We start from the raw sequence: 13434 nt of genomic DNA on the forward strand, positions 1-13434 counted from the left end.
TTGGACAAATTCACATTTTGGTTATCTTTTTCTTTTTTAAATCTGAAGTGATTTGTTTCAGTTAATTTATCTTATGACTATTTCATATGTATATATAATATAGTTTGGTCATAGTCACCTCCCATTAACTTGTCTTGTCCGCCTCTCATTCATGTTCAGTGCCTTCTTTTCAACTAATCCCTCTTCTTTCAATCTAGCTATCTACATGCAAATTTTTTTTTTTTTTGGTGGTCCACTGAGTTTGATTAGGATTGCTTCCATGAGCATGGGCAACTTACTAATGGCTAACCTGCTGCAGAAAATGTCAGGAAGGGGCGGGCTACCATGAACCTCTCCCGCATCTGTGATGAGTGCTTCTTTCTAGGTAACAATTCTGTTTGCGGACCTTCATGCATACCTGGACAATATGAAAGCCCCATGGGAACTTCTGGAACTCCGAACCAGTTATTATGAGAATGTAATAAAGGCAATGCTGGAGAGCATTGGAGTACCTTTAGATAAGCTCAAGTTTATCAAAGGCACTGATTATCAGCTAAGCAAGTAAGTGCTCCTACTGACTGTGGCACTTTTTGCTAATTACAGGTCTAGGGGGTGGGACATTCTTTAAATTTTGATTGGAAGCTTTTTAATGCTAAAAACTTTAGGGCATGGTAGTACACTTCTTTGATCCCAGCACTCAGGAGGCTGAGGTAGAAGGATTGCCATGTGTTCAAGGCCAACCTGGCCTAGAGTGTGACCTTACTTCAAAAAAAAAAAACAAGCCAGGCGTGATGGTACACACCTTTAATCCTAGCATTCAGGAGGCAGAGGTAGGATTGCTGTGAATTCGAGGCCACGGTGAGACGACATAGTGAATTCCAGGTCAGCCTGGGCTAGAGTGAGACCCTACCTCAAACTACCAAAAAAAAAAAAAAAAAAAAGCTGGGTGTGGTAGAGCTCGCCTTTAATCCCAGAACTTGGGAGGTAGAGGTAGGAGGACAATTGAGTTTCAGGCCAGCCTGGGACTATATAGAGTGAGTTTCAGATCAGCATGGGCTACAGTGACACCCTTACCTTGGAAAACAATTTTAAAAATATGCCTAAATTATAAAGTTTTTATGATCCTAAAGTAGACATAATTAAGCAACATACACCAAAAGCGCAAATCACAAATAATTAAGAGGTTTGTAGTTGAGAGTATAACTTAACATGTTGCCATATGCAAAGCCAAGCCACAGGCTAGATGTGGTTCAGTGGGAGAGTATGTGCTTAGTATGCACCAGTTCCTAGTTTTAGTCTCTAAAATCAAAAAAGGAAGCTACAAACTGGACAAGTTACTATCAAAAGTGGTTTCTGGCTGAGGAAATGGCTTAGCAGTTAAGGCATTTGCCTGTGAAGCCAAAGGACCCCAGTTCGACCCATGTAGGCCCGGTGCACAAGGGGGCGCATACATCTGGAGTTGGTTTGTAGTGGCTTAGGGGCCCTTGTGTACCCATTCTATCTGCCTCTTCCTATCTCTCTCTGTCCCTCAAAATAATAATAAATAAAATGTTTGGTTTTTTTGTTTTATTAAATAAAATATTTTTTTAAAATGAAACGTTCTTGGGCGTGGTGGTGCACACCTTTAATCCCAGCACTGGGGAGGCAGAGGTAGGAGCATAGCTGTCAATTTGAGGCCACCCTGAGACTACATAGTGAATTCCAGGTCAGCCTGGACTAGAATGAGACCCTACCTTGAAACAGTAAAATAAAAACAAGGACTGAAGAAATGGCTTAATGGTTAAGGTACTTGCCTGTGAAGCCTAAGGAATCAGGTTTGATTACCCAGAACCCATGTAAGCCATGTAAAATGCACAAAGCAATATTTTGAATGAGGAACTACCAGGCAGTGTTCTCTTCAACGTGTCTTGAGATGATGGGAGTAAAGTAATGTACTGGAGGACTAACCTGTGAAACTGAGGGCTGGCCCAGTCATGGCTATTTATCTCCTTCACCTTCTTCAGAGAATACACACTGGATGTGTACCGACTGTCTTCTGTGGTCACACAACATGATGCCAAGAAAGCTGGAGCTGAGGTCGTAAAGCAAGTAGAACACCCACTACTGAGTGGACTGTTGTACCCTGGATTGCAGGTACTCAAGAGGATGGAGCCCCCCAACTACTTTTCTCCTTTTCTTTTTTTTTTTTTTTTTTGGTTTCCCGAGTTAGGGTCTCACTGTAGCTCAGGCTGGCCTGGAATTCACTATGTAGTCTCCGGGTGGCCTCGAAAGCTTGATGATCCTCCTACCTCTGCCTCCCAGTGGTGAGATTAAAGGCTTATACCACTATGCCTGGCTACTTTTCTCTTTTTCTAAGGACTGGACACAGACCTCTCAGGGCACCAGTTATACCCATGCACATGCTGTTCTTTCACCAAATTTAGGCCTTCTTCCCTGTCTTTTCTCATCTTCTTGAGATGCTCTTTTATTTCTTCAATTGTAAGTCCTCTCCTCCTTACCCTTTTTTTAAAAAAGCATTTTATGGGCTGGAGAGAGGGCTTAGCAACGAAGTGCTTGCCTGTGAAGCCTAAGGACCCTGATTCGAGGCTTGATTCCCAGGACCCACTTAAGCCAGATGCACAAGGGGGCACATGCATCTGGAGTTCGTTTGCAGTGGCTGGAAGCCCTGGTGCGCCCATGCTCTTTCTCTGTCTGCCTCTTTCTCTCTCTGTCTGTTGCTCTCAAATAACTAAATAAAGCCGGGTGTGGTGGCACACGCCTTTAATCCCAGCACTCAGGAGGCAGAGGTAGGAGGATCGCCGTGAGTTCGAGGCCACCCTGAGACTACAGAGTTAATCCCAGGTCAGCCTGGACCAGAGTGAAACCCTACCTTGAAAAACAAAAAAAAAAAAAACCTAAATAAAAATAAATTTTAAAAAAGTATTTTATTTATTTGAGAAAGAGAGAATGGGTGCACCAGGGCCTCCAGCCACTGCAAATGAACTCCAGACACATGTGTCACCTTATAAACTGGTTTACATGGATGCTAAGGAAGTGAACCTGGGTCCTTAGGCTTCACAGGCAAGCACCTTAACTGCTAAGCCATCTCTCCAGCATCCCCCTCCCCCCCCCGTGTGTGTGTGTGTGTGTGTGTGTGTGTGTGTGTGTGTGTGTGTGTATTTTTTTTTTCCTATCTTTGTCTCCCAAGTGCTGGGATTAAAGACATGTACCACCATGCCTGGCTCCATCTTTTTTTATTAATTAATTAATTATTATTTTTTTGCAAGAGTTTATTTAAAGTGAAAGCAAGAGGTAGAGAAACAGATTCCTCATGAGAGAAGGGATCTAGAAACCATAGTCCCCTTATTTTTGACATATGGAGAAATACTGCAGGCACACACCAGCTTTTTATGATGCCAGCAGGGAGGCTCTGTTTGCTCTCTTCCTGGCTCTATCATGTGAAATATTTTGTGATTCACATTTTTCCTGATGTGTCAGACTCGTATGAGACAAACATAGTGGGTGTTCATACTTTATGTGTTTCTTTCCCCAGGCTTTGGATGAAGAGTACTTAAAAGTAGATGCCCAATTTGGAGGTGTTGATCAGAGAAAGATTTTCACTTTTGCAGAGAAGGTTTGTAATGCCTACTTTAATTCTTTTACTTGAGCCCTATTATGCAACTGAAGTTTATACAATGTGCCTGTCCCACCAATCAATCACATTGTATGGTAGATATTTTTCTCCTTGTTCTGCAAATAAAAAAATCTGAGTATAGAAGAAAGCAAAAGTTGTGCAGTATTACACAGTAACTGAACAGGTCTGTCTGTCTCAAGAGCCCATGCTGTCTTGGTACCCCAGAGAGCCACGTCAGGCTTTGCTTCCTTCCTATAGCAGTTATTGGAGAAAATCCACTACTAGTCAGGAATACTGTTCTCTCCTTCTAAACTTTTGGTTTGCTTTCTCCTGCTAGTATCTAAGATGAGATTTAACAGGGTTTGGCAGAAAATCAACACAATTGCCTGATAGTTCCTTTTCTTGGGAAGAACTTGAATAAGTTGAAAAGAGCTTTTTTTTTTTTCCCCCCTAGAGGTAGGATTTCACTCTATCCCAAGCTGACTGACCTGGAACTCACTAAGTAGTCTATGCTGGTCTCATGGCAATGCTCTTACTTCTGCCCTGTGAGTGCTGGGACTAAAGGTGTGTGTCACTACACCTGGCTAAAAGGGGTTTTGAGTGGGTTGATAGAGACTATATATTTGTATTTATTTATTTATGAGAGAGAGAAAGGGAATGGGTACATGAGAGCCTCTGGCCACTGCAAATAACTCCAAAAGCATGCAACACCTTGAGCATCTGGCTTTCGTGTGTACTGGGGAATTGAACTTGGGTCCTTAGGCTTTGCAGGCAGGTACATTAACTGCTAAGCCATTTCTCCATCCCTATTTATTTATTTGCAACCAGGTCCTCTAGCTGTTGTAAACAGACTCCAGATGTATGTACCACTTTGTGCATCTGGCTTTACTTGGGTACTGGGGAATTGAACCTAGGTTGTTAGGCTTTAATAGCCAGTGCCATCTCTCCAGCCCATGATATTTTTTTAAATGATTTTCTCTCTCTCTCTCTCTCTCTCCCTGTGTGTGTGTGTGTGTGTGTGTGTGTAGTATGTATGGGCACACACCAGGGCCTATTGTTGTTGTAAATGAGCACAAGCCACTCAAACCACTTTTTGCATCTGGCTGACCTAAGTGACTTGTGAATTGAACCCAGGCTGGGAGGCTTTGCAATCAAGTTCCTTTAACCACTGACCTATCTTCCCAGCCTCAAGTTGGTATTTACTGAAAGCTTTAGCAACCCTTGTATTGGCAAGAGTGTAAAGAAAATATTACACATGGAATTATAAATTCTTTTTTTATTATTTTATTTATTTGTTAGAGAGTGGGTGAAAGAGAAAGAATGAGCCTCTAGTCACTGCAAATGAACTCCAGACACATGTGCCCCATGTGCATCTGGCTTACATGGGTTCTGGAGAATCGAATCTGGGTCTTTAGGCTTTGCAGGCAATGCCTTAACTGTTAAGCCATCTCTGCAGTTCAGTAACTATAAATTCTTAGGGGGATTTGATAGCCATAAAATGACCTATCCTTTGAAGTAATTAAAATATATTTCATTGTATCACTAATTATTTTATTTCTAGAGCTTTGTCTAAGGAAATAAGAATAGGTAATTATAGTCTAAGTTTCCATAGATTAGTACTTACCAAGCCAGGCATGGTGGTTCAAGCCTATAATCCCAGCACTTAGGAGACTGAGATAGGAAGATTGCCATATGTTTGAAGCCAGTCTAGGCTAGAGTGAAACCCTGCCTTAAACAAAAAGCAAGGACTGGAGAGATGACTTAGCAGTGAAGGTGCTTGCCTGCAAAGTCAATGAAACCAGGTTCAGTTGCCCAGAGCCCACATAAGCCAGATGCACTAGGCGGCACCTGCATCCAGAGTTAGTTTGCAGTGGTTGAAGCTTCTCTGTCTGCCTTCTATCTATCTGCCTCTTTGTCTCCCCACTAGAAAAAAAAAAAAATATTAAATTAAAAAAAAATTTAAGCCAGGCATAGTGGCACACACCTTTAATTCCAGCACTTGGGAAGCAGAGGTAAGAGGATCGCTGTGAGTTCGAGGCTACCCTGAGACTACATAGTGAATTCCAGGTCAGCCTGGGCTAGAGTAAGACCCTACCTCAAAAATAAATAAATAAATTGGGCTGGAGAGATGGCTTAGTGGCTAAGTTATTTGCAGTGGCTGGAGGCCCTGGCACACCCATTCTCTCTCTGCCTCTTTCTCTTTCTCAAATAAATAAAACCAAAGTTTTAAAAAAAAACACTGATAGACTAGGAGTGTTTAAAAAGTAAATAAACAAAAAAAAAAGAAAAAAGAAATAAACAGGGCTGCAGAGGTGGCTTAGTGGTTAAGGCACTTGTCTGCAAACCTAAAGGACCCAGGTTCGATTCACCAGGACCCACGTAAGCCAGAAGCACAAGGGGGCACATGCATCTGGAGTTTGTTTGCAGTGGCCGGAGGCCCTGGTGCACCCATTCTCTCTCTCTCTCTCTCTCTCTCTCTCCGCGTGCCTATTTCTGTATCTCTCAAATAAGTAAAAATACAATATTTTTAAAAATAAATAGATGGATGGATGTAAAGTGCAACTAAATAAGCCATCCATCTCTGGCCTACACATACATGTATGTACCATGTGTCCACATGGTAGGAGAATCACCAGGAGTTTGAGCCCAGCCTGGGCTGCAGCAAAACCCTATCTCAGAAAAACAAAACAGGGGCTGGAGAGATGGCTTACTGATTAAGGCACTTACCTGCAAAGCCAAAGGACCCAGGTTTGATTCCCCAGTGCCCATGTAAGCCAGATGCACAAGGTGGCACATGCATCTGAAGTTGGTTTGCAGTGGCCAAAGGCTGTGGCCCACCCATTCTCTATCTGCTCTCCCCCAATAAATAAAAAAATATTAAAAAAAAAAACATGAAGGAGCTAGACACCCTATCTTCCACTCCAGCCACTGCCAGCAAGTAACCTTCATGTGGGGTGCTGCAAAAGACATATATACATGCATAAACCACACACACTCACTCACAAAGAGTTGCTATGAATAATTTATTATTGAAGGACCAAAATTTTAAAAGAATAGTATATAATATTAAGCTGAAAGTGGTGACTCATGTCTATAGTCCAAGCCCTTTGGATGCTGTCAGAAGGATCACCTACAAGTTCTAGCCTGAGATATGTACTAAGTTCTAGGGCAGCCTGGGCTACAGACTTAGACCCTGTCTCAAGAAAGAAAGAGGGCTGGAGAGGTGGCTTAGCGGTTAAGACACTTGTCTATAAAACAACATGAGTTCAAGTCCCTAGTACCCATGTAAAGTCAGATACACAACATAAATCTGGAGTTTGTTTGTAGTGGCTTGAGGCCCTTGTATGCCCATTTTTTCTCTCTCTCTGTCTCTCCTTGCAAGTAAATAAAATAAAAATAAAAAACTGGGCATGGAGAGATAGCTTAGCACTTGCCTGAGAAGCCTAAGGATCCAGGTTTGATTCCCAGTACCCACAGAAGCCCAATGCACAAGGTGGCACATGTGCATGGAGTTCATTTGCAATGGCTAGAGGCCCTGGCCCACCCGTTCTCTCTATCTGCTTCTCTCTATCAAATAAATAAGGCTCCACAGTATAATATCTAGGGCAGGAAAGGGCAACATTTTTCTGTAAATGGCCCACATAATAAACATTTCAGGCTTTGGAGGCCACAGATGTAATTTTCTTTTCTTGTTAAGTAGCCCTGGATAATCTGGAACTCACTATGTAGAACAGGCTGGCCTTGAACTTGCAGTCATCCTATCTCCATGCCTCATGAGATTATAGGTGTGTGCCCAGCTTACCTCCTCTCCTTATCACTCATCTTCTCCTTCCCTCCCCACCTTTTTTTTTCCAAGGTAGGATCTCACTCTAGCCCAGACTGACTTGGAACTTAGTCTCTAGTCCCTCAAATGCACAGCAGTCCTCCTACCTCTGTCTCCTGGTATTAAAGGTATGACATGTATCAGTATGCCCAGCTTCTCTTTTATTTATTTACAAGGAGAAAAAGAGAAAGCCAGGGCCTTTGACTCTATAAACAAGCACATGCCACTTTGTGTGTCTGCCTTTACATTGGTATTGGGGAATTGAACTCAGGCTGGCAAGCAAGCACCTTTAAATACTGAGCCATTTCCCCAGGCCCTCTTTCTCTCTTTCTTTTCTTTTTTTTTATTATTTATTAATTTATTTGAGAGAGAGAGCGCGCGCACACCAGGGCTTCCAGCCCCTGTAAACGAACTCCAGAAGCATGCGCCCCCTTGTGCATTTGGCTAATGTGGGTCCTGGAGAGTTGAACCTGGGTCCTTGTGGTCATCCTGCCACAGCTTCTCAAGTGCTAGAATTACAGACATGCGCCACCACACCTAGACCCTTTCTGTCTCATACAGTTTCATGTATCCTAGGCTGGCCTTGAACTCCTGATTGTCCTGCCTCTGCCTCACAAGTGCTAGGATTGCCATTGTGCATCATACCTGGCTGCCACTGATTTCTTAGATAACTGCTGTGCATGCACACAGTGAGGTTGGTGTTCTCTGCTAGACTTTGGGACAGGCTTAGAAACCTGTCCAGAGGGTTCAGAAGCTCGCATAGTACTGGGGAAACACAAGATGCAGTTTAGGTTTAATGAATTCAAGAGTGCTTTATGAATGCTGAGATTGCATTTGGAGACCACATAAGCCATACCTTATAAGGACCATGGTGTAAGAATATGGGAAAAACTGAAGTGGACCTGCTGTAATGAAGCCTAAAGTCAACCTTTAATAGTAGTCTACAGAAAACAGAGAAGCCTAACAACCCAAGTTAGATTCCCCAGTATCCACATAAAGCCAGATGAGCATGTGTCTGGAGTTCATTTACAGTGGGTGGAGGTCCTGGAGTGCCCGTTCTCTCCCTCCCCCACCTCTCTCTGTCAGGTGTGGTGTCACACGCCTTTACTACCACCACTTGGGAAGCTGAGGTAGGAGAATTGGTGTGAATTCTAGGCCACCCTAAGGCTAATTACAGGTCAGTTTGGGCTAGAGTGAGAGCCTACCTTGGGGAAAGAAAGAAAAAAAAAGTAAGGAAGGATGAGAGGGAAGATTTGATACAGGATTTGTGAGGGGGCTTTCTTCTCTAATTCTAGCCACTTGGAAACCTTTATTATTTTTTTTCATTCCTATGACCAAATATCTGAGAAAAAGCATCTTCTGGGAGGCAGCATTTATTTTGGTTGGGATTTGAGAGGTAGAGTCCATTGTCACAGAAAAGGTATAGGCATCAGGGGTGTGAGGTATCTGATCACATCCAGTCTATAGTCAGGAAACAGAGAGAGTTCAATGTTGGCACCCATCAGACTTGGCTCTTCTTTTTTCCCCTTTTATTTAATCTGGGCACCCAGCCCCCATTTAGGGTGGGTCTTCCCTCCACAGTTAAACCTTGCTGGAAACACCTCTATAGACATATTCAGGGCTCTGCCTCTTAGGTGATTCTAAAACCAAGTCAAGTTGATATTGAAGATTACCCATCACACATCCTGAACTCCAGTCTTTGTCTCCTCTGCTTAAGTTACTGCTCTCTGCTTGGACTTTGTTTTCTTTTTGAGGTAAGGAAGTAGGATCTCACTCTAGCTCAGGCTAACCTGGAATTCACTGCAGTCCCAGGCTGGTCTTGAATTCACAGCAATCCTTTTACCTCTGTCTCCCAAGTGCTGGAATTAAAAATGTGAGCCACTACACCTGGCATTTGTTTGGCCTTTTCCCCGATTTCAAAACACACCTTGAGGAAGTCAGGATAAGCTTTCCTTCTCTCAAGCTTTGTAGCCCTCCACTGATTGCTAGTCAGTGGCTGCTTTATGTATTTCCACCTTTTATTGTTGTTTATGGTAGTAGTGTGTAAGTTCAGTAGTTTCACATACGATGCTGGTAGAAAAGCATTAGGGGGCCAGTGTGGTGGCAGAGGTAGGAGACTACTGTGAGGAATTATCATGGTCTATAATTATGGAAGTTGTCAAAAAAACAAATTAACTCTGGCCGGGCGTGGTGGTACACATCTTCAATCCAGGCACTCCAGAGGCAGAGGTAGGGGGATCGCCACCTTGAGACTACATAGTGTATTCCATGTCAGCCTGAACTAGGGTGAGACACTACCTCAAAGAAAGAAAAAAAGAGCAGTAGGAAAAAAATATCCTGATCATTTCTGGGCACAGTGGCTCATGCCTGGGATCCCAGCATTCATCATGCAGAAGTAAGAGGAACGCTGCATGTTCCAGGCCAGTCTGGCCTACACAGTTCTAGGCCAGCCAGGGCTACCATAGCAAGATCCTGTCTCAAAACAAAACAGTCTGCCTGCTCACATAAGGATGACTGTTGAAACTATATATTCAGTAAGAAAGATTAGAAAGAACAGTGTCAAGCTGGAGAAATGGCTTAGCAGTTAAGGCACTTGCCTGCAAAGCCTAAGGACCCAGGTTCGATTGTCCAGGTCCCACATAAGCCAGATGCCTAGGCAGTGCATGAGTCTGGAGTTCATTTGCAGTGTCTAGAGGCTCTGGCATGCCCATTCTCTCTCTGTGTGTGTAATAAATAAAAGTATTTAAAAAGGAAGAAAGAACGAACAGTGTTAAGTTACTGGCCAACTTAGATAAGTTCTGAGCACTAAGGAAGAATTTGTACTAATACCTGCTTTTGTTATGTCTCACCTTTCAGTACCTCCCTGCACTTGGCTACTCAAAGCGGGTCCATCTGATGAATCCCATGGTCCCAGGATTAACTGGGAGCAAAATGAGCTCTTCAGAAGAGGTAAATTGCCAAGCATTACTTGACTCTAGAAAAGTTCAGCAAGAGATGGATTGGGGACGTCAAAGAATAATAACCTCGCTAACTATAGAGTCCACCTATGTGCATTAAAGGCAGCTTTATCACCTTCACTTCGTGAGTCTTAGGTGTTACAGACCTGAAATAGTTTTTGTTACTACTGCTGATTAAAGCAAGCTGAAGTCCTTTCTTATTTCACAGAACTACAGAATCAGCCTTGCTGCACTGGGTATTGTGCATACAGGAGGCTGAAGCTGGAGGACTGTGTGAGCTTGAGGTCAGCTTGAGCTACATAGCATGACCCAGCCTCAAAATAAAAACCAAAAATAAGGGCTGGAGAGAGGGCTTAGTGGCTAAGGCACTTGCCTGCAAGGCCTAAGGAAACAGGTTCAGTTCCCCAGTACCCAAGTAAACCAGATGCACAAGATGGCACATGAGTCTGGAGTTCGTTTGCAGTGGCTAGAGGCCCTGGTACACCCGTTCTTTTTCTCTATGCCACCCCCTCCTCAAATAAATAAAATACATTTAAGAAAAGTGGGGGGAGAAATGGCTAGTATCTTGGATCCATTTTCTGTTTACTATAACAGAATATCTGGGATTGGTTAATTTGTAAAGAAAATACTTTCTGCCAGGTGCAGTAGCACACACCTTTAATTTCAGCACTTGGCAGACAGAGATAGGAGTATCACCATGAGTTCAAGGCTATCCTGAGACTACATAGTGAATCCAGGTTAGCCTGGGCTAGAGTGACACCCTATCTCAAAAAACAACAAAAAAGGGCTGGAGAGATGGCTTAGCGGTTAAGCACTTGCCTGTGAAGCCTAAGGACCCCGGTTTGAGGCTCAATTCCCCAGGACCCACATTAGCCAGATGCACAAGGAGGTGCACGCATCTGGAGTTCGTTTGCAGTGGCTGGAGGCCCTGGAACACCCATTCTCTCTCTCCCCCTCTGCCTTTCTGTCTGTGTCTGTCACTCTTAAATAAAAAAAATGAACAAAAAAAAATTAAAAAAAAACAAACAAGAAAAGAAAATACTTTCTGCCAGGCATGGTGACACACACCTTTAATCCCAGCACTTGGGAGGCAGAGATAGGAGGATCACTGTGAGTTTGAAGACACCCTGAAACTACACAGTGAATTCTAAGCCAGCCTGAGCTAGAGCAAGACCCTGCCTGGGGGGTGGAGGGGAGAAGAAAATACTTTCTTTCCCCCTTCAGGGGTCTGGAGGCTGGGGAGTCTAAGGTCAAGGGCCCTCATTTAATCAAGGCCTTCTTCCTCATGGGAACACAGAGGCCCAAGTTTGTGCTGGGGAGACAGCTCAGTGGATTAATCACTTTTGTATACCTCTGAATTCAGATCCTCAGTCCCCATGTAAAAGCTGGAAGTTGTGACAGATTTCTATAATCCCAGTGTACCTTTAAGCAAGAAGGGAGATGGAGACGGGAGAATTTTCTGGAAGTTCATGAACAGAGTGATGAACAAAAACCCTTACCTCAAAGAATGGAAGATGAGGACACACACAAAGTTGTCCTCTGACCCCCACATGTATGTCACACACACTAAATAAATAGTCCTAAGTGAGAGTGCAGGACATCACATAGTAAGGCAGAACACGTGTGTCAAAGATAATTCTCTTTTATTACAAAGTCTTCTCCATGATAACTCATGAATGGCTTAAACCATTCATGAGCTTCATCCTCAGCTCTTGGGTTGTTTTTTAAATATTTTATTTGCAAGCAGACAGACACAGGGGGGAATGGGCACACCAGGGTCTTTAGCCACTGCAAATCAACTCCCCATGTATGTGCCATTTTGTGCATCCAGCTTTATACATGGGTGTTAGGGAATTGAACCCAGGCCATTAGGCTTTGCAAGTAAGCACCTTTGACTGCTAAGTCATCTCCCCACCCCTTAACTCTCTTTTTTGTTTGTTTATTTGTGGTTTTTCAAGGTAGCCCAGGTTGATCTGGAATTCACTATGGATTCTCAGGGTGGCCTCAAACTCACAGTGATCCTCCTACCTCTGCCTCCCTAGGGAAGGGACTAAAGACATGCCCGGCACCTTTTTTTTTTTTTTTTAATTTATTTATTTATTTGAGAGAGGGATAGAGGCAGAGAGAGAGAGAATGGGCACGCTAGGCCTTCAGCCACTGCAAATGAACTCCAGACTCATGTATCAGCACCTTGTATATCTGGCTTATGTGGGTCCTACGGAATTAACCAAGGTCCTTTGGCCATCTTTTCAGACCTTCCTCCCCACCCCCACCCCCGTACCTTTTAACTCTTTGTTTACTTTTATTTATTTATTTGATAGCGACAGACAGAGAAAGAGGCAGAGAGAGAGAATGGGCACATCAAGGCCTCCAGCCACTGCAAACAAACTCTAGACGCATACACCACCTTATGCATCTGACTTACATGGGTCTTGGGTAGTCAAGCCTCAAACTGGGGTCCTTAGGCTTCACAGGCAAGAGCTTAACTGCTAAGCCATCTCTCCAGCCCTTTTGTTTGTTTGTTTTATTTATTTGAGAAACCTTTTAACTCTTAATGAGTGATGGTATTACATTTATGCATCACCATGTCTAGGTAAAAATCTTTGAAAAATTTTAAAAGCATATATAGTAGATTCATTTTAGCATGTTCTTATTTTCAACCACAAGAGGTCTCTTCCCTCACAACTTCCAGGAGTCCAAGATCGACCTCCTCGATCGGAAAGAGGATGTGAAAAAAAAACTAAAGAAGGCATTCTGTGAGCCAGGCAATGTGGAGAACAACGGGGTTCTGTCCTTCATCAAGCATGTCCTCTTTCCCCTCAAGTCTGGTAAGGGTCACCCTGCTTTCTTCTCAGGGGCCAGGCTAAAAGAGCAAAATTGCTGCTGTGTTCATGCTTGCCATTCATCACAGACTCTTCCTTTGGGCACTGACTGCCCTGAATCTCTGCCCTGATTTCATACCTATCAGTGTGTGGGTGAGGCTGGCTGTCCTTTAGGTGTTCATGTGTTTATTTCCAGGCTAGATTCCAAGGGGATTGTCAAAGTGCACAGAAATGAGAGTG

At 43.4% G+C, this 13434-nt stretch overlaps 1 protein-coding gene across 1 annotated transcript in view; it reads left to right on the forward strand.

The window, feature by feature from the left end:
- The window catches only part of Yars1 (tyrosyl-tRNA synthetase 1), a 32846-nt gene that overhangs the window by 3265 nt on the left and 16147 nt on the right, over window positions 1-13434 (forward strand). The window contains exons 3-7 of the mRNA XM_045149266.1: window positions 365-540; window positions 1983-2112; window positions 3512-3592; window positions 10272-10364; window positions 13065-13200. Coding sequence (XP_045005201.1) covers window positions 365-540; window positions 1983-2112; window positions 3512-3592; window positions 10272-10364; window positions 13065-13200 — 616 coding nt within the window. The remainder of the gene's footprint in view (window positions 1-364; window positions 541-1982; window positions 2113-3511; window positions 3593-10271; window positions 10365-13064; window positions 13201-13434) is intronic.

Source organism: Jaculus jaculus, chromosome 5 (genome assembly GCF_020740685.1).
Source record: "Jaculus jaculus isolate mJacJac1 chromosome 5, mJacJac1.mat.Y.cur, whole genome shotgun sequence".
In the NCBI taxonomy this organism is placed as follows: Eukaryota; Metazoa; Chordata; class Mammalia; order Rodentia; family Dipodidae; genus Jaculus; species Jaculus jaculus.